Below are 21021 nucleotides of genomic sequence, written 5' to 3' on the forward strand. Positions count from 1 at the left end.
GTTCACCACCATCGCGAAGTAATTTTGACCAGCAGTTAAGCTTAATAGCCAATATTCTCATCACAAACATATAACATAGAAACGATTGAGACATTGAGTATGCTCCGGTGTATGGGGTGAATTTTTAATTCAGAAAAGTGAGTGGAGCAGGCACTTATGTTGGTAACAACAAGATATGAAGTGAGTAGAAAAGTGCCAGAAGACAATAGAGAAGAATTTTTTTTTTTTATTTTTTTTTTTTTATTTTTTTTTTCCCGCGGCGGTGGTGGGGTTTGAACCTGCGACCTTATTGGTACGACAACTCCGCCTGGCAGGTGAGAGCGTGGCTCTACCGTGTGAGCTATCCACGAACACAAAAATATTCGTTTCAAACCCAAAGTCATTTCTAGATCCCTCTCTCACCCACTTCTTGAGATCGCCGATTCGTTCACCACCATCGCGAAGTAATTTTGACCAGCAGTTAAGCTTAATAGCCAATATTCTCATCACAAACATATAACATAGAAACGATTGAGACATTGAGTATGCTCCGGTGTATGGGGTGAATTTTTAATTCAGAAAAGTGAGTGGAGCAGGCACTTATGTTGGTAACAACAAGATATGAAGTGAGTAGAAAAGTGCCAGAAGACAATAGAGAATAAATTTTTTTTTTTTCGCGGCGGTGGTGGGGTTTGAACCTGCGACCTTATTGGTACGACAACTCCGCCTGGCAGGTGAGAGCGTGGCTCTACCGTGTGAGCTATCCACGAACACAAAAATATTTGTTTCAAACCCAAAGTCATTTCTAGATCCCTCTCTCACCCACTTCTTGAGATCGCCGATTCGTTCACCACCATCGCGAAGTAATTTTGACCAGCAGTTAAGCTTAATAGCCAATATTCTCATCACAAACATATAACATAGAAACGATTGAGACATTGAGTATGCTCCGGTGTATGGGGTGAATTTTTAATTCAGAAAAGTGAGTGGAGCAGGCACTTATGTTGGTAACAACAAGATATGAAGTGAGTAGAAAAGTGCCAGAAGACAATAGAGAATAATTTTTTTTTTTTTTTATTTTTTTTTTTCCCGCGGCGGTGGTGGGGTTTGAACCTGCGACCTTATTGGTACGACAACTCCGCCTGGCAGGTGAGAGCGTGGCTCTACCGTGTGAGCTATCCACGAACACAAAAATATTCGTTTCAAACCCAAAGTCATTTCTAGATCCCTCTCTCACCCACTTCTTGAGATCGCCGATTCGTTCACCACCATCGCGAAGTAATTTTGACCAGCAGTTAAGCTTAATAGCCAATATTCTCATCACAAACATATAACATAGAAACGATTGAGACATTGAGTATGCTCCGGTGTATGGGGTGAATTTTTAATTCAGAAAAGTGAGTGGAGCAGGCACTTATGTTGGTAACAACAAGATATGAAGTGAGTATATTCCATTTATCGTAAGTTGTTCTTTTGTATTTTTAAAATATTTTTGGGTGAGGTTCTGTTTTGATTTTTTAATCTAAAAAATTATTTCTTCGAGTTTATCAAGAAGATTCATATTCCGTCGTTCTTTGTAGAGTTATTGGTCTCCACTCCTCACGTTTTTCCTTTGCTCTCATGATGTTGCTGTTTCTTTCCGTTCCCAGTCAGTCTGCCTGGGAATTCCAGTTTCCATTTTTTCTTCCAGTCTTGGAGTTTGAGGTCTTGTTGAGGAATGTCTGTGACCTAGACTGATTTTTTTGGGATGGGTTTTTTCCTCTATTTTCTTTCTTGCTTTGTCTGACACCTTTCCTACACAATTGTTCAGATCTTTATCTTACACTGGTGCCTGCTCCTTAATTTCTTTCATTTTTTTTTCATGACTGGAAATGAAGTTAATATCATTTTAAAATGTTTTTTTAAAAAAAAGATTGGTACAGAAACTCTCAAACTGACAAACTAGTTTCAAACACAGAATATGACCTTGACTTATGAAAGGTTGCCCGGTTTGTTGACCTCAAATTGTGCTGGGCAAGTCCTGCAAAACCTGCCGGCACATGAGTATTGCTTCCGTTTTGCCTTGCATTATGATTTTCTGGATACGGCCAGAGCATCTAGCCGACGGTGTTTCTTTTCTACAAAACCCGACAGAGTTATGGGATGTACACCAGTGGGGAGTGAACCACCCTCTAACCGTTGATCTCAACATCTCAAGATTGACAATGGAGGAATCGTGCTCACACACTCACCATGAGAGCACACAATGAAACATTGTTTATTAAAATGACTCCCACTCTCACATTCAACACATGCTTTAAAAAACGATAATGTGATTCATTCACCTTACTCAGGTTTAAAACGAGTATCTGTCTGCGTTTCCTCTTTTTTTTAAATATTGCTCCACCGACTTCTTGTCTCGTTCTTATGTGAAGTGTTGCTATTGTCTTGGTACCCTTTGTAGAGCACTCTGAACACGTTTAGTGGATAATGCTTGACTTAAAAGCTCGTGTTTTTTTTTTATTTATTTATTTTTTTTTTTTTTTAGGTTTGTGTAGAACGCAGGGCCATGTTTTTTGGTGTTGTTTTTTTTTTAAATCACGCATAATATTGTCGCTGACGGCCACGGTAAAAATTTGAACAATTCTAATGATCACTGACACGGGACAACATTCGGTACCGGAGCGAACAACATCCCGTCCCGTCAAACCCGTAGCCCAGCACATCATTGTAAACATTACATTGGCTGGCACCGTCAACGATGATAATGGCTGGCACTCATAGTGACCTATAACGCCGCTAGCACTTGACATTGACAACGCTGGTGTTTCATTTCAATTCAGTAACGATAAACGGTCTGGGTTTTTTTTTTCTCATGAAATGTAATATTTAAACCATGTCACATTATGTGTAATGATAATAATTTTCGATGTATCTTGGCTATCTGAAAAATGAACCACACCTCCGAACCAAAGGCTTCAGACTCGGAAAGCAGGCATTCTGTTGGCATTGGTCATCCAGCAGCAGCGGCAGCTTCTCCTATACTACCCCCCCCCCCCCCCCCCCCCCCCCCCTTCCAAAAAAAAAAAAAAAACACACAAAAAAAATCAACAACAACTTGATCAACAAAAATAAAATAACATAAAACGAGCTTTTATATAAAGAACAATATCCATTTAACTGAAATATGCTCAAATCAAAGCCCTTAATTTAACGTTTACCGGGGAGCGCCAAGTTCAGACATGATGCCAATAAAAGACTTAATGATTAATGATGATCTTGTAAGTGAAGGCATTGTTATTGTTACTGGATTTGTACTATTTTTAACTTGAGTGCGATGAAAGAATGTGAGTAAAGTGCCTTTGTGTCGCCCAGAGTGGGACACTTAGGGACTTACAGCTCTGAAAACAAGCGAGTGTCATACAAGACCACAAAGCTGTGCTTATGAGGTAGAGGCGGGCCCCAAAGATGGGCCCCAAAGATAACTACCGGGTCAAATCCGTACAGAATTTCATTTTTTTTAAATTTTAAAAAGATTGAATAATAATAATAATGCATAGTTTCTAGCGCTTATACTTGCACATGCGATCATATATATCATTCAATAAAATCACTCAGACTCTCAGAAAACTGAAAAGAAGTACTGTCTTCAAAGAGGCTTTTAAGGAGGACAGAGAATTACGGTGTCTGATGTCTGCTGAAAGAGGGAGCAGAATGTGTGAAAGGACGTTGTGACTTAGGAATAAAACAGTTTAACTACAGAGAAGTAGATGACTGGAGAGAGCGATTCGGATTGTAGATAGAAGAGATGACAAGTAGTTGGGAGCAGTGCCATGGATGCACTTAAAACAGTAACAGGCAAGTTTGTAAGCAATCCGCTTCTCCACAGGAATCCATTGTAATGACCACAAGACTGGAGTGATGTGTTCTGACTTTTTGATTTGGTAACAAAAGGAGCAGCTTTATTTTGGAGTAGCTGCAGTCATTCAATTTTGAATTGATTTATCAATGTTAAAAGATGTCTTTTTCAAATTATCACAATGAAAATAATCTGGCGCAGATATAAATATAAGCTGAGAACATGGGTTTGTTCCTTTTAAAATTTTTTTGAGGGATCGCCTTTTTGAGGCAGCAGCTTCTAATGGTGTCACACTACTATGTTATGATCTATCCAGGCCATAACCTCATCGCTGAAATCATATACGGCCATGAACCCACCTGGAAGCTTCGTCACAACGCAACATTCAACTGGATGCTATGCAGTTCCGGGCTCTTGACCACAATGGGTACATGCTGGACAGGTGGCAAGTCCCCACCGATTAAGGGAATGTGCAGTGAGGCAGGTTCTCGACCGAAGTCAGTTTGCTGCCACCCAATGACTCCTCCTGCTGGTGGACATGCCTGGCAACTCCACCAGTTTCGAGGACTTCCATCTCGTATGCAGCTCTGTCCGAAGTTAGGGAAGCAATGTACAAGGGTTGCCGGGACTTATTTCGGCTCGAAACAGGGGCATCGTCCATTATGAGCTTGAGAGGGGTATCCCCTTTCCCTCTCTTTTGGATCTTACCACAGAGTAGGTAGGTTACCAATAGAGGCTGCAGTCCTTGATTTCCGTGTAATTGGGTTGCACATCCATTTAAAAATGTCATGTCGTATCATCTTAGTTCGTCATAGTCTATTTCCATAACATTGTCAGTTTTAATACATTGATTTTAACCACTTTACTGTGTTGCGTGCTTCTGTTATCGCTTTTGTATTCTCTTATATCACAACACGCATGAAAGATGGAGTTTGAACATACTGCTCAAGATATAATTCAAAGTGGTGCAGTGCTATAAATTGTATAAATTAAAAGATTCTGTGTCTTAATTTGTTTTTTTTTTCATTCCCTCTGGATGCTGAAAGGTATACATATTGAGGTTTAACTTAGATGTCTACCTTATATCGGTTAATTAAAGATAATTAATTTGTGGCCATTTGTTTCGATATCAATTTATACTGCTGCTGGTGATGACTATGATGGAATAATTGTCATTATGATGATGAAGGCAAGGAGGAGGAAACTTGAACAATGATGATGACTGATAATCACGAAGATTCCACTGCAGGGAAAATTAATTCAATGCAATTGGGAAACGGTGCCAACGTATCTAATGAAAAACAAACGGATATAAAGTATTTGAACGATGAAGAAAAAGATAAAAGAACAATTGTTTATCCCAATGCCAAGTCACCCGCCGAATACAATGCGAATCTGAGCTTAAAGCCTCAGACTTCTTTACTGGAGAGCTCTCAGTGTCTAAATGCCGATCAGATATCTTTGCCCAAAAGAAATTATTGTCCAAAAGCAAAGGATCACACCAGCCAATCAATGATCGATGAGTCCGGATATGACTCAATTATTGAACAGATGATAATTGTATCAGAGAAGAATCATACTTCTTCATTGCCCGATGTAGACCAAAAGTCGAATGAAGCGGAATCTAACGAGAGTAGGATAAAATGTCAAGACTTGTTGTGTCCGTTGTTGGATAAATTGGGTGCCGGATGTAATGATCTGTTGCTTATAGATGACCTCATCAAAGTACAGGAAGAAATGCTTTCAGTGTCTGAGACGCATAAATCAAAACTCACTCCCGCAAAGAAAGATGACAGAGTTAAAAATAACAAGAAAATTACCAGATCTTTGCGTAAATCCAGTACCAAAGCAAGCAGGCTAAGGCAGGTATGAAATTTGAGAGAAATTTTTGCATAGTGCTGGCCTTGACAAAAGAGAGGTTTCAACTCAAATATCCGCACCTAGCAAGTCGGTGGAAAAGAAAAATATCACAAGGAAAGTCCCAATTGGTAGTCGGAGGGCTCGATCACAAAAACGTGATTACAGCAGCGCTGAAAAAGGGCGTCAGATAAAGATTACAAACAGCCAATTGATAGGAAGGTCAATTATAAAAGCAACAACACCAGTTCCACAGATTCAGAAAAAGAGAGTTAAAAATTCATGCACGAGTGATGGAGTACCAGCAATTTCTCAGAAGCACAAAGATTCGCAATCCCAAAACAATGAAAACTATCGACAATTTCAACTAATAAACGCAGTTGTCCAAACCAAAAATTATTGATGATCAAACCTATAAATCTATAAATTCTAATGATAAAAATGGATCTATCAAGATTAAACAGGATGAGAATGGTGAAACGTGTAATGATAACAAATGTCTTCTGCAAAAATTGGTTCTGGACGACGTCTTTAGTCAATTGAATATAGGATCCTCGTTTCTCATGAAGACCCCATCATCAGATTCAGAATGTCCGCCAATGACAAAGCCCAACGAACGCATAGGAGTCTCGAACCTGGCCATCGACAGCAACTACGCCATTAACATCTCATCTGTCTTTCAGAACACTATCAGCCATTGCTCCCATGTCTACATCCAATGCCGAAAATTCTGAGTGTGTTTTTGGCGAACTTCAGGATTTGGCGTCACCCGTAAGCGGCTTTAAAGAGTAGGGCGTAATCTGCTTTAGGTTAGAATTAAATAAATTCAGAGTCATGGCCAAATGTGACCCACGGCTCCCAACTGGTTTTATGTCGGTTTGAACCAGATGCTGATAAGAAAATTTCAAATTGAAATAATCAGATATATAAATGTGTAGCTTATTATTATTATTATTATTATTATTATTATTATTATTATTATTATTATTATTATTATTATTATTATATTATTATTATTATTATTATTATTATTATTATTATTATTATTATTATTATATTATTATTATTATTTTATTATTATTATCATCATTACTATCAGTATTATTATCATCATTATTACCTCTATTTTAATTACTTTTTTTTTACTTTTTTACAAGAGCTGTAACCTAACAATAATTGCCTATTTGGACAATAAATATTATTATTATTATTATTATTATTATTATTATTATTATTATTATTATTATTATTATTATTATTATTATTATTATTATTATTATTATTATAATTATTATTACTATTATTATTATTATTATTATTATTATTATTATTATTATTATTATTATTATTATTATTATTATTATTATTATTATTATTATTATTATTATTATTATTATTTAAAACACTTAAACAAAACAGACATCAATTGAAGCCTCTTCAACCCGTTATAACATTAAACTTAAACTGACTGAATCACAACCATCCCCTGGCTGCACTAGTTATATCCCTAACCATGCCACATCATCTGGATCCAATCATAGTTTGTGCACCAGCAGACCCTGTGCTTTCTGAATTTACTTCAGAGACACAAGGCCTTATGATCACATGGTCAGGATGGTTTAGTCTTCCCCCAAATCAGTTCCTGGACGAGATTTAAAGATGTCGCTGCGCCCATTCTTTAAAACCTTTGATTCAACCCACTTTATATATTTAGTATTTTGTTTGCATTTCGGAAGGCAGATAATACCCTCAAGTATTTTTATCTCAAAGGATTACCTTGTGAATGTTTTTCATTTAGTTTAGACACTCATAATTATTTGTGTGCGTTCCTGACATAATCAGTCGCATGGTGAAAATTTTTGTTTTGATTTTTTTTTTTTTTTTGCATTTTTTGAAAGCCCAAATGTCTCCTGAGCATTTTAATCTTTATTTGAAGCAAATCGGGTGATTATTCATGAAGTTATGGTCATACGCATGGGCTAGGGTGTGAAACCCTAATTTTGAGAAATTCGCTTCCAAAGTTGACAAGAGTTGATATTAAGTATAATAATTACCTTCATAGCAATATTAAAATAAAATATTTAGGAGTAGAATTCGATAAAAATATTTCATCAATATGTAGAAAAATGTTTGATTTAATGATTTTTGATGAGAACTCATTTTCCATAAAAATTGACCTCTTGACTAAAATTGTCAATATCTCTGTTCAAAACTTTTCACCATGCGACTGATTATCTCAGGACGCCCACATTTTCGGAGGGCAGAAAATATCCCCCAAGTATTCTTTCATCTTGGACACTGATGTTTGTTGAAAAAATTCCCAAAGAAGAGAGATGTGATACTATACTAAGACACTGAGTCACTACGCTATCCTTGACCTTGTACTTGCAACCAAATTGAAGACTTAGTAAATAATGTATCCACTCTACCCATGTCAGATTATTGTTAATTATATTTCTGTCATAAGCTTTTTACAAATATGATAAAAGATTTTACCTTATTGTTTTTAGGTTAATTTGTCACCACAAACATGGATAAAGAGGAGAAATATGATGATGATGATGGTTGTGAGAATCAATTTGATACCTTAAATGACCATAACACAAGAGAATCAAACGCAAGAATCAGACAGAATCGTTGTTCATGTTGCCAGAAATGTACCAAACCATTCCTGACTAGTAGTCATTATTTGAGTGAAGATGCATCCCTCTTGAGGTAAGAAATTGGCTAACATTTCTTCTCAGTTCCATTTTTTGACGCTTTAATAAAAAATACAATCTGTTTTAATAAAAAATATATAAACATGGATTCATCAAATAGAATTCTTTCCAGGTGCCAGAGATCTCACTCTGTAGAAAAAGAAGCTAAAGATATACAATAATACAACTCTTCTAAGCGTTTTCTTCTATTACTTTCAACTTCTTTTCATTTAAGACATCGTTGTTATAATTTCAACCCTATAATTAAAATCATTTATTCTCTGAATTATAGTGCATAGTCAGTTTTCTATTGGATGTGCCTCTCTGTCTTTTTTTAATTTCCCAAGTTTTTTGGGGCTTTTTCTTGCTTCAGGAAAAATTGAGGAGCCAATAGCATGGCTTTAACCTTGGGCAGGAAGTGCATTGTCTTATCCAGATTGCCGTCTCATTCCCCAACTTATGTTTGTCTGTAAACCAGATATGATATGACAATGTGTTGAAATGAAAAGGAGTACAACTAATTTTTTTATTGCAATTGTTTGAATGTAAGTGACAATATGAGAAAATTGTGCACATTTCAACAAATGTTAATTTTGTCCATCTCATAAAAATTGAGTGTTTGCATCAATGTATTCTTCTACATTACGCTTTAAGTTCATGAAATATGAGAGAACACACGAGTCTGATGCTTTTTACTTTACACTGGCTTCCCATTGTACTTTAAATGTTTTCACGAAAGCGCCTCTGCCTATCTCAATGATCTTGTAGAACCATACATTCTGCTCCGAGCATTGAGATCAAATGATCATCGCCTGCTTAAAGTGCTGAAAAAGAGTACAAAACAACTTTTTGACACATCCTTTAGTCACTTTGCACCGACTTTCTAGAACAATCTCCACGTATCACTTCGTGACGTCCCTACTGAACTTGCTATCAAGAAGCACTTAAAAACTTATTTATTTCAGGAATTCTTAATTTATTAGTTATTTTATTCGAGCGGATGATGATCACAGGAATATGTGATATCATATATACATATATGCATACATAGAGAGAAAGAGATTGAGAGACAAAAATGTGTGTGTGTGTGTGTGTGTGTGTCAGAGAGAGAGAGAGAGAGAGAGAGAGAGAGAGAGAGAGAGAGAGAGAGAGAGAGAGAGAGAGAGAGGTGTTTTGAGGAAAATAACCTAATAGCATCGGTAAAAATTCGAAAACGTGATTCAGCCACCTTTTCAGTGTATGGTGGTAGATTCGTGAAACCATTTTAAAATCAAATTAATTTCCTCATTGTGTCAATATGTTTGCTGTGTAATCATTTCATTTAATAATGGTATAAAAACGGTGATGAAATAAGAGTAAAGTTTAGACCGCATTTTCAGTAGGAACATTTTCAGGTTTGGCAAAGTGTCGAGATTTTAGTTTCAGGTTTCAGCACTTCTTCCTGCTGACACTGTTGTCTAATAGATTTTAGTGTGCTCAGCAATACAACGTATGGTATTGAAACAAAATTCAACAATGGTGAGCTTGTTTAGTTATTGGACGGTTAATAATGATTGCAATACACTGGCCATTACATTTTTTTACATAACATCACTCAATTCATATGTTGAATTAGTACATGGTTTTATACAGTAAAGATATTGTTAGAATGCCAATAAACAATATAGTTTTTGTTGTTCACAGAAACCCAAAACGCTCATGACTCCAACCTTTTTATTTACAGGAGATTCTGGCACAATTTTCTATGCCCTCCGCACAGTCGTGTTGGAGCAATACTGTTTGTGATATTCATAACTGCGACTGGATGGGCTACACTCATCTCCATAACAGGAACATCTGCTCTTCCTGGTGGAAACCTCTTTGCACTCTTCTTTCTCTTCATAGCATGTTGGTGTGGAGGGTACTTAATGCAACTGATTCACCTGCCTCCATTACTGGGTGAGTTTTTGTTTTACCTCCTCCATACCAACTGTAGGAAACTCGTTCTATTGTTACGATACAGACAATATTTTTCTTATTCAGATTAAATATTGTAAATCGCAAAATTTGAATAAAAATCGTTGTTATATTTACAAGAACTTAATGCTGATTTGTAAAGCTTTTAAGTTTGAGTTTAAAAATCCAACTTCTGTGTTGGGTACGTATGACAGTTCAGTAAAAAATTTGAAAATTGTTGGTAAGGAGAGGTTTAATGAAAAATAAAGGCCAGGGCTCTCAACTTTTTTTTTTTGGGGGGGGGGGGGGGGGGGGGGGGGGGGAGGGTTGTTTTTTTTTTTTCCTGTGAGGTATCTGCTGGTACTAAATACAATAGCTGTCCCAGAATTGATTTAAGCAATGGTTTAAATGATTTATAGATTGGATAGCTTTTTTTTCCTGTTTAACATGTGGTTTACGAAGCTATCCAGAGGAATATTCCTTTAGTTCTCAGTTCTTATAAGGAGTGGTTCATATCAAACCACCAAAACAAATTTCAAGACAAAATCGTGTTAACTTAAAAAGTAATATTTAATATTCCATGAATTCATCAATGCTTGAAAATAGAATCAAATTTCCGTCTTATACAATACACCTGGTAGGCATCTTATTATACCAGCACACTTACACTACCCATAACTACCTATAGCCAGGCATTCATTCACACCTTAGTCAGGTGGGGTAATATATCTTAATGACACAGGGACCAGAGTTTTGCAATCATTATCACTTATCCAACCAGGTTACTGACCATGCTGAAAATCTATTGATTTTGTAACAAGACAAGACGTTACAACTTGGCAATCAAATCCTCTATATTTCTCATAAAGAAATGTATATGTTTTAATGTGAGGTGCTCTCTTGAAGTACTTTTGATGGCTAATAAAAGTTGTTTTGGGACTTACTACAAAATTGGGATTTCCCAATTATATGATAGTTTGTTCATTTCTACAAAAGTTTTAAGTAAAACTTGCACTTTAAACATTTTATTGTAATTTTTTATTTTTTTTGCCAAGTGCACTTTTAATGTTGAAATGACTTTGAAGCCATTTTTATTCATTACCAGACTATTCTACATTGATGTCTTCTTCAAATGACATATTTCCAATTTTACTTTTTTTTTCATGAAATAAAAGACAAAAAATGTAGCGAAATGTGTCTTATTTTTTAACACTATAGCAAGAACTGATTTCTATTCATAAAGTGTGATAATTGTTGACTATTTCCCAAGAATCTCTCTCTCTCTCTCTCTCTCTCTCTCTCTCTCTCTCTCTCTCTCTCTCTCTCTCTCTCTCTCTCTCTCTCTCTCTCTCTCTCTCTCTCTCTCTCTCTCTCTCTCTCTCTCTCTCTCTCTCTCTCTCTCTCTTTTTTTAAATTTTTACCAGTAAGAATATGTTTGAACCCATTGCTGCTGAGTATTTTTATAAATTTCTAATACAGTTCTCTCAAGCTAAAGTTTTCTAATAATTTGGTATTTGTGTCTTTTCATTCTCAAAATGAGTTTTTCAAATAATTTGTTATTTCTGTCTCTTGACAGGCATGTTACTTGTTGGCGGTGTGCTGGGCAATGCACCTCATATTGACATAGCAAGAGATATTGAGCCAAAGTGGTCCTCGGGTTGCAGGTTGGATTTTTTAAATTTCGTATTGTTGCATTAAAAAAATATATTCTTTTGATTTGTAAGATTATAGGGCCTAAAGTGGAGACTAGATTCACTCCTCAAGGGTCAGCACCAGTCTTTAGTAAGAAGAAATGACAGTGCTTTAAATTTATGATTTGTAGCAAAAATTTGATGTACTGATCTCCATTCAACTTCAGTGGACAAAACCAAGTATCAATGTTAACAATTAATTACTCGAATGAGCAAGTGTGTCTGGGCATTGAGGGGAATTTTTTAGCTTTCGTTCTGTATTTTTTTTTTTTCATTCCTGAATTTACTTTTGTATTTTGTTATCCGTTTTTTCATTACTTTTATTATGTTTTATTTGAATTGTCAGACATAATGTCTTCCTTTGTTGCTTATCACTATCACATATTGGTGTGTCATGGACAAGGCAGATTTCCTAACAACAGGACATCCCTTATTCTCTAGTAAATTTGTTTGATCATCCATACATCCACTTTCATTATCAAGTAGTAATTGTTGGGCCCATGGATCTGTAGCACTGTGTTTAGTCATGTAACAAAATGCAAGCAGTTTATGTGTAGTCAGTGACTGGATGGGTGACCCAGCATTGTGTCCATGGATCTAACCCCACTTTAAATTGGTGTGACTGAGTACCTGACAATAGGAAGTGATGAGTATCATAAGCGTGCTCATACAAAAAGGACTCCCTATCAGGCTTTTATACCATATGAAATAAAAATTTGGTGCCCTGCGGCCTGCTAGGGGAATAGATGAAGCATGAGGGTGAATCTGTGAATTGTGTTATATATCATCATATTTCACCTTACCATTTCTTTTTCACTCCAGACTTATAGCGCTGACTGTGATTTTAATCCGGGCTGGTTTAGGCCTGGATCCCAAAGCCTTAAAACGTCTTTCCTTCGTAGTCATCCGTCTGGCTTTCTCTCCTTGTCTTGTAGAGGCGGTTGTGGATGCTGTCGCTGCTCATCTTATCCTGGATTTTCCCTGGTCCTGGGCACTCATGCTGGGGTAATTTTGCCATCGTTATTCTTCTTCTTCTCTAGAGGCAGCTTGACACAGCATATTGTTTTTTGCTTCTCACTCAGAAGGGACCAAGTTAGACTCCTTACGTGAAGTGTGGCCTTGAGCAAGTCACCTTGCATCCAATTTTGTGGTGCTGCACTGCGGCTGATGCCTGGATTATTCCAGTTTTCTCTTGGAATAGACCCTAAAGACAAAATTCCCTTTGGGGAACAATAAAGGGAATTTTTTTTAAATTTTATTTTTTCTCATAACAATAACATATTTATGTAGTGTCCAATAATCCACTGGCATGGGCTCTCTGTCACTTAACAACTGCTTGACAATCAAAACTTCTTTTATAAGTATCCAGATTTTTTTCAAAATATTATTATTGCTTATTATTATTATTAATATTATTATTATTATTATTATTATTATTATTATTATTATTATTATTATTATTATTATTATTATTATTGTTGTTGTTGTTGCTATATATTATTTATTATTTATTATTATTATTATTATTGTTATTCTTGTTATTTTATTATTATTATTTATTATTATTATATTATTATTTTATTATTATTATTATATTATTATTAATTATTATTATTTATTATTATTATTAATTATTATATTATTATTATTATTATTATTATTATTATTATTATTATTTATTATATTATTATTATTATTATTATTATTATTATTATTATTATTATTATTATTATTATTATTATTATTATTATTATTATTATATTATTATTTATTATGATAAGAAATATTCAGATTGAAGAGATTATATTGTGTAGATATCCTACTTGGGTTAAATCTTCTTGCATGTCTTGATAACATTTTGTGTGTGATTTAGAGTTATTGTCATTGTGTTTTGTCATGAACTAATCATTGATATGTAGTGCCAGTTTCTATACCTTTCTTAACAACCTATGTGATACATTTTCAGGTTTGTTATTGCAGCAGTATCACCAGCAGTAGTCGTCCCCTCTTTGTTAAATTTGTCAGACCAAGGCTATGGTCTAGATAAAGGTGTGCCCACATTGGTCATCGCAGCATCCAGCATTGATGATGTCCTGGCCATCACAGGCTTTGGAGTGTTGCTGGGAATATCTTTTTCCTCTGGTTAGAAAATGTGTACTTATTATGTTGATAATATTAGAAATTTGATCAGATTTTTGAGATATTGAGATTATCATCTTGTATTATTGACGAGGATAAAAGAAAGAATAAAATATTTGTTCCTAGCTCAACAAAAGGTAGATAAAGACCATTATAGACTAGCCATGTAGTTGATGCTCTGTGCTTCAGAAAAAAGTGCCAAATTAGATAAGTGGGGGAGTACTAAAGTATGTTTAAAATTTATATGAATTTTTTTTTTTTTTATGTTTGACGTAAACAATGAAGTTACTATTTGAAAAGTAAACAACCATCTCAGATATACTTGAAAAGGAATGAGGTTGGTGGATGGGATTCATATGCAAATCTTATCACCTAGATCAGTATTGGAGAGCTTTTAATTCCGAATAAAGTGGGCAAATGAAGTGGAAATAAATGTGGGAGTGTTTTTGAAATTTTTTATTTTTCTCAAGTGGATCTTGTCACATTAAAGTGGGTGAAGGGTATTGAGCCTTGAAATGATAGCTTATTGTTTTTATTAGAGATATATTTATATCATATGTACATATATGGCACGTGTATTTAATATCTAATCCGATTATACAGATTTCAGAGTTATCTACAATTGATGATTATTTTTTTTTCTTCGAGATTTTCATCTTTTTCCTCTTTGTCAGTTTGCACCAGACCAGTTCATCATTTTATATTTGCAGGTGATATTGCTTGGACATTGGCTAAAGGACCTCTAGAAGCTGTAGTTGGGGTTACTTATGGCATACTGACTGGTATCTTATGCTGGTATATCCCTCAGAAATCAAGTGTAAGTTTTTATTTTAAATTTACTTATGTATTTACTTACTTTCTTCTTACTTACTTATACGTTTATTCATTTGATTGTATCCCTATGGTGGGAATCTTATGACCATGTCATCTTTGAACTTTTAATTAGTTTCAGACGAGAACTATTCAGTGACAATCAATGGTATATTGCACTTGAATCTCCTTATCTTTGAACACTTAATGAATGAATTCAGGGCCTCACAATTTTTTTTTCTCTGCAGTAAGAACTCTTTTGCTGTTAATCAATTTATACTACAGATAGAGCTTTAATCATTCTTTTTTTCTCAATCTTGCTTAACAGAAAAATTTGGTTTTGTTTCGTAGCAGCCTTCTAATGGCAATGGGATTAATGGCAGTGTTTGGCTCTAAGAAACTGGAATGGTCAGGAGCTGGACCTCTGGCTGCACTGACCTTGGCCTTTGTGGCTGCCTTGAGGTGGAGGCAAGAGTACTCAGAAGAAGAAAAGGTAGGATTTGATTCTCTTGTCTTGATAACTTAATATGAATTTAGACATTTTTTAAAAAGTTCACTTGTATGTTGTAGTTGATGCGAGAAAGCAATTTAAAAGATACAATTCACGTAATTTATAATCAAAGACAAAAACATGAGGAACGTATCTTTTCATGGACTAAAACTAAAACTGGGTACACATGATACCATATATTTCTCTATTCACCTTTATGCACAACTTATTTTGTATGTTGTGACATACAAGATTTTTAGTAACCACTTTTGATATGATTTCGGTGCCAGGACTGGGTTTTTTTAGACCAGGTTGCTAAAGTGTAATTGTAAAACATTCATATTTTTTTTTTTAAGTGACTGAGATTGGTAAGATGTTAGCTTCTATGTTCATAGAATTCAAATATGTGCGGGATGCTCAATTCACATCAATTTCTTTTTGAAGTTTTCGAAGACCATCCTATTTTTGTTTTCCCAAATGATGAGTTTTTACTTATTCCTGTTGAAAACTTAATTTTCATCCAAATGTATGGTGCATTTTTGCAGAACCCAGTGGAGGATGTAGAGGGGGTTTTATGGATGCTCTTCCAACCGTTGTTGTTTGGGCTCATTGGAGCAGAGGTGGATGTTGCTTCACTGAATCCAGAAACGATAGGTAATTATGATTGATTTGCACATTTGACTGCTTGTTGAGCTGTTGTCAGGTTTCCTTCAGTTTTCAGTTTAGTATTTGTGTGGAATTCTTCCAGGTATGGGCTTTAGGTCATATATATATATTATAAATCTTATTTGACGGATTCAATGTTTTAGTTTTTGTTTGAATATACCATTAGTTTCAACTGAAATGTTATGCTAATAACATTTTAAAACATATGTGTGGGCCTATGTGTGTGTGTGTGTGTGTGTGTGTGTGTGTGGGGGCGGGTGGGTGTGCGTTTGAGTTAATTTTAAAGCGCTGCAGAGCATTTTTAAGTGGATGCTCTATAGAAATATATTTTGTTATTATTATTATTATTATTATTATTATTATTATTATTATTATTATTATTATTATTATTATTATTATTATTATTATTATTATTATTATTAATATTATTCAGCACAATGTCTTAAAATACAACCAGAAATTGGTCCACTGTAATGTATTTTAACATATTAATGACCTTTGTGTTAATGGCTGAGTGTTACAGTGTTTATTTTTATCATAAAAAACAATATATATTAAATATGGTCAGTAATGAGTTGGGTGGCAATGACTAAAAACTCTGACACTTTGTAACACAGTACCCCTCTGAACTCAAAAAGTGCCAAGGGGCAACAGAGAACAAAAATATCAAAGGAGCCAAACCTAGGACCCAACTTGTAAGTTGTCCTCAACGTGTTTGAGAGAGACAGAGGTGGTGATCGACCTCACCAGTGGATAACCCAGCAATCGTGTGTTTGCTTACCAACCTCTCTTGGGTTTGGCTCTGGGACTTTTGTGATATTTTCATTCTCTGTTTCCATCTGACACTTTTCTATTGTCTTTATTTCTCATCATTATTGGTATTAGTATCTGCTCCACACTTCCTTCTGAGGATTCCTAATACACGATTTCAACCTAATGGAATGGAAACATGGTTCCAAAGGACCTGTTGGTGCAAATAAACAAAGTACATTGAGCATGGCGAAATAGGGAAATTACTCTTTATAAATGTACGCTTTATTTTTCTTTCATTCGTTTTAAACATTAAAAAGAACTCATTATCCATTTTATGTTATTTCTATTTTTTTCATGATATAGGTCTTGGTGTAGCAGTATTGTTCATCGGCCTACTCTTTAGAATGGCAACATCATTTCTTGCTGCGTTTAGAACTAACCTCAATATGAAAGAAAGGCTTTTTGTTCCAATTGCATGGCTACCAAAAGCAACAGTACAGGTGATTTCACAATCTTTTATTATTTTTATCACTATTATTATTCATTTTTATTTTCCATTCCACCGAGGTAATTAGGAGGTCTGAGGTTCAATCCCCAGTTGAGACAGGTTGATTTTTACGAGATTTTTTTTTTCTTGAATTTTTCTTTCTTGCTTCATCTGGCACTGTTTCACACACACTTTTCAGATCTTTATCAGGCAATTGAGTAGTTGAACGTGTAGGACCTGATATAAAGTACTTTGCAATAGAATAGCATCCTATCCAATGAAATTCTTCTCACTTGTTTATAGCTACAGAAATTAGGATAAACTAATGCCCCGTTGGTCTCTTGACTCAGAAGTCTTTTTTGTTTTTTTGTTTTTAAATTCTGTTCTGTGTTTTGACCACTTAGTTGCTTTTTTCTTACTTTTTCTTTGAACATATAAGGCAGAGTATACCTAAAGAAAGATGAAACTATAAATCTATAACTATCCCGTCATCATCCTTTATTTCAGACTCAGACATAAGGTGAAAAATAAATATTTGAATACCTGAAGCAAATGTACCCGGTAATCATTTCTTAGTAAAGTGCAGTTTAATTTTTTCAAAATATTTTAATTAGAGACAAAGTTACAGGTATGTCAGTACACCATAGTTTAAGAAAAAAGAAAATGTTAAAAAAATTGTGTGGTCCTATCTTGGAAGCATTCAGTGCAATATTTAACACCTTTTATCAGATCACAACACTTACATTTCATTTGACATTAAACATCTTTCAAACAAAAATGTTTAAAATGTTTGTGGCCTTTAAAGATTTTTTTAATAGTAGACACTATTAATTATGTGCTTTAGACTCTGTCAATTTTTTTTTTCTGGGTTTTTCTTTCAGGCTGCTATTGGAGCTGTGGCATATGATGCTGCTGTTGATGTCAATGATCCTGACAAAATTAAATTAGGAAAACGGGTGTGTAGTAGTTTACTATAACTACTGGAAATTATCTTGAGGAATGCTTTCATAAATTGTTTTCATTTATTAATAAATGAACAATTATATTTTCATCATTATTATTATTAATATTATTATTATTTTTACAGTTCGAGCCAGTATTGTGGACGCCGCTTAATTGTGATGATTCCTTGGAAACGAATTTTTTGTATATAAAAAGTCATACCCTTTTCAATTCCCAGCCTCTTAATTGGGACGGCTCGCCGCTAAATGAGAACGAAATTTGACAATGGCCGTCCCCATAAAAGCGCTTTTTCGTTGTCTCCAATTTTTAAAAATGGTTCATAAAATGCAAAATAGTCTAACGGGACGGTCAATCAGATGTATGGTCGTATCGTTCACCTCAGAGGTGTGAACTAAGGACTTTACCTGAATCCCCTGTTAGTGTCTATCATGACAGCCAATCAGTTGTGTGGTAAAACTGTGTGTCATAGTCATCACAGAGATGTGAACAATAAAATTTACGTGTTTGGTTTTGTGCTTATATCAAATTAGTGGTCAAGTGGACGCTGAAGTAACCCAAATTAGACATCAAACAAGTCTCCCTGATTACTATGTGGTCTATGATGATCTGAAAAATTGCCCAATTTCATGTCTGCCACTTAATTGGGATGCTGCTTAATTGAGATGATTTGTCGTGAACCGAGCCATTCCAAACAAGCGGTTTGGACTATTATTATTATTATTATTATTATTATTATTATTATTATTATTATTATTATTATTATTATTATTATTATTATTATTATTATTATTATTATTATTATTATTATTACTCCAAGAGATGTTTTGATAATGGAATATTTGAGCATAAATTGCTTGATTATCATGTGGCGCCCTATTGTTGAATCATGTCAATCTTAATTATATTTTGTTTTTGCTTTAGTTAGAATTTTAGTATTCTTTAGTAGAAAAAATAATCCTCCATGCACCTTTTCTATTGCAATATTATTTGTTGACGGGAACATTCTTAAAATCTAATTCAATTGCAAATTATGCCCATGCACAGCTTTTGTAGGTAAGAATTTTTCAAGGTCCTATAAATTATCCTCTAAGCATTCTTTGTGTTAAGGTCACATTAGCTGTATTAGTATGTAGATCATTATTATTATAATACGATTTCAGGTAATGGAATTAGCTGTGCTGTCTATTTTGGTCACAGCTCCATTAGGATCTGTTGCCATAAGTCTTGCTGGAACTCGTTTACTACGAAAGACTGAAAAGTCAGAATTAGAAGCAAGTACACCTATGAGGACGAGCATCAAAAATGAAGAAGAGGAAGATTTGGTGGAATCAAACATGATGTAATAAAGGTGATTTGGGGTTTCATGATTTTCTTACATACCTATTATTGTTGTTTCGTTAATCAATAAATATTAAGTAAGTTATGGTCAAATATATTTTGAATACAATCCATAACATTACTATAAACTTTCCGTATATTCCCTTTCTTTTCTTGACTTCTCAAAAAGGGCTTTGTTCCTGGATAGGTTTTCTTATAGGAGCAATGCTAAGATGTACAATTTGCCATGACTGGATCTCAGATACGTTTAATAAGTCAGAAATCAATACAGTATAATCTGACGTGCTACTTAAAATGATAAAGAAACTTTAAAAAATTTGTTGTTGTAGAAACGTCCTGACTATCCAAGTATAATTATTTAATTTTATGGAATATATGAATTATAAAACAAGGTTGTCAAAATTTCCTGTTGTTACCGAGTTTTACCATAATGTATTGTGTTTGTGCATGATGGGTTGGAGGAAACTAGCGTTTAAAAACATATATCAATTATTGTCATTAATTTAGCTTAAAAAGATTTTAAAGGTTTTTCAACCATTTCCATCATTTTTTATTTTCAGGTTGTGTATTCAAGGAACTTTCTGTATTAACAGAGTGCAAATCTAGCCTAGCTTGAAGTGCATTTCTTGATTTCATGCTGAAATATCTTGTATGATGTTTTTTATCATATAGTGACAAGAGGAACATCTGATTCAGGAAATGGAAAAATACTGAATAAAGAATGGAATAACTTCATAGTAAAAAAAATGAAATAAACATGACAAATTCAAATGTAATAATATCAAATGGCATTCACTTTAGATGGGAAACAAATGAACCAAGTTTATGGTAAAATTTGGAAATTATGGGGGACAAAAGTGGGAAAAAAACAGCGAGGATAGCACCATGAAAGCTAAAAAGTTAAATAAATGAAGAAAAAAAAATCAAACTAAGCGATCTGACATGATGAACGAAATTGAAGTAGTAGTGGAACATGCATACAATCAACATTACATGAAATTTTGATTTACAGAAATCTGCCTTGCTTGGTCCAAGCAGTCTAATGAATGCATATCCACAAAATTACTTTGTAGGAACATGAAAGTATTTAGCACAAAGTTCCAAACAAACAAAAAATGTTAAGAAGTGAAATAAAACAAGATGAAAAAATTATTTACAGGTACCACTTACATCATTGAAAAAAAAAAATGACATTGCATCATAACCATACTTTGAATAAAAGAATAATGTAAATGAGGGTTAAAATATACACAATAAATCTCTAAAAAGGAACAGTTTAAAATGAAAAAAAAAAAGATAATGTCCATTCTAATTCTAATAAAAAGCATTCTATTCACTTGAAGAGTTGAAATGAAAAATGACATTGTGGCACTGCC

At 34.2% G+C, this 21021-nt stretch overlaps 2 protein-coding genes across 3 annotated transcripts in view; one reads left to right on the forward strand and one right to left on the reverse strand.

The window, feature by feature from the left end:
• The window catches only part of LOC144972526 (glutathione hydrolase-like YwrD proenzyme), a 29116-nt gene extending 20782 nt beyond the window's left edge, over positions 1 to 8334 (reverse strand). The window contains exon 1 of the mRNA XM_078913845.1: positions 8261 to 8334. The gene's annotated coding sequence lies outside the window, so the exon portion shown is untranslated. The remainder of the gene's footprint in view (positions 1 to 8260) is intronic.
• On the forward strand, positions 2702 to 20502 carry LOC144972527 (sodium/hydrogen exchanger 9B2-like). 2 transcript variants are annotated; one of them, XM_078913846.1, is made up of 13 exons: positions 2702 to 2813; positions 8185 to 8389; positions 10097 to 10311; positions 11885 to 11972; positions 12822 to 13004; positions 13966 to 14141; positions 14849 to 14955; positions 15277 to 15441; positions 15984 to 16092; positions 17221 to 17357; positions 18226 to 18300; positions 19468 to 19655; positions 20206 to 20502. In XM_078913846.1, the coding sequence occupies exons 2-12, from the start codon at positions 8205 to 8207 to the stop codon at positions 19648 to 19650; spliced, it is 1623 nt and encodes a 540-aa protein (XP_078769972.1). In that variant the 5' UTR covers positions 2702 to 2813; positions 8185 to 8204; the 3' UTR covers positions 19651 to 19655; positions 20206 to 20502. The 2 variants fall into 2 exon arrangements, with proteins under 2 accessions (XP_078769972.1, XP_078769973.1); XM_078913847.1 differs by lacking the exon at positions 2702 to 2813 and adding an exon at positions 3585 to 4535.
• The last annotated feature ends 519 nt before the right edge of the window (positions 20503 to 21021 follow it).

This window comes from Berghia stephanieae, chromosome 5 (genome assembly GCF_034508935.2).
Source record: "Berghia stephanieae isolate SIO BIC M18660-M18661 chromosome 5, UCSD_Bste_1.3, whole genome shotgun sequence".
In the NCBI taxonomy this organism is placed as follows: domain Eukaryota; kingdom Metazoa; phylum Mollusca; class Gastropoda; order Nudibranchia; family Aeolidiidae; genus Berghia; species Berghia stephanieae.

What these genes read in the sequence shown, in the direction of transcription:
- LOC144972527 (XM_078913846.1), top strand. Translation starts at nt 8,205, where the DNA reads ATGGATAAAGAGGAGAAATATGATGATGATGATGGTTGTGAGAATCAA. An exon ending in ATATCCCTCAGAAATCAAGT is followed by an intron (nt 14,956 to 15,276) that starts GTAAGTTTTTAT and finishes CTTGCTTAACAG; the next exon opens with AAAAATTTGGTTTTGTTTCG. An exon ending in AGTACTCAGAAGAAGAAAAG is followed by an intron (nt 15,442 to 15,983) that starts GTAGGATTTGAT and finishes GCATTTTTGCAG; the next exon opens with AACCCAGTGGAGGATGTAGA.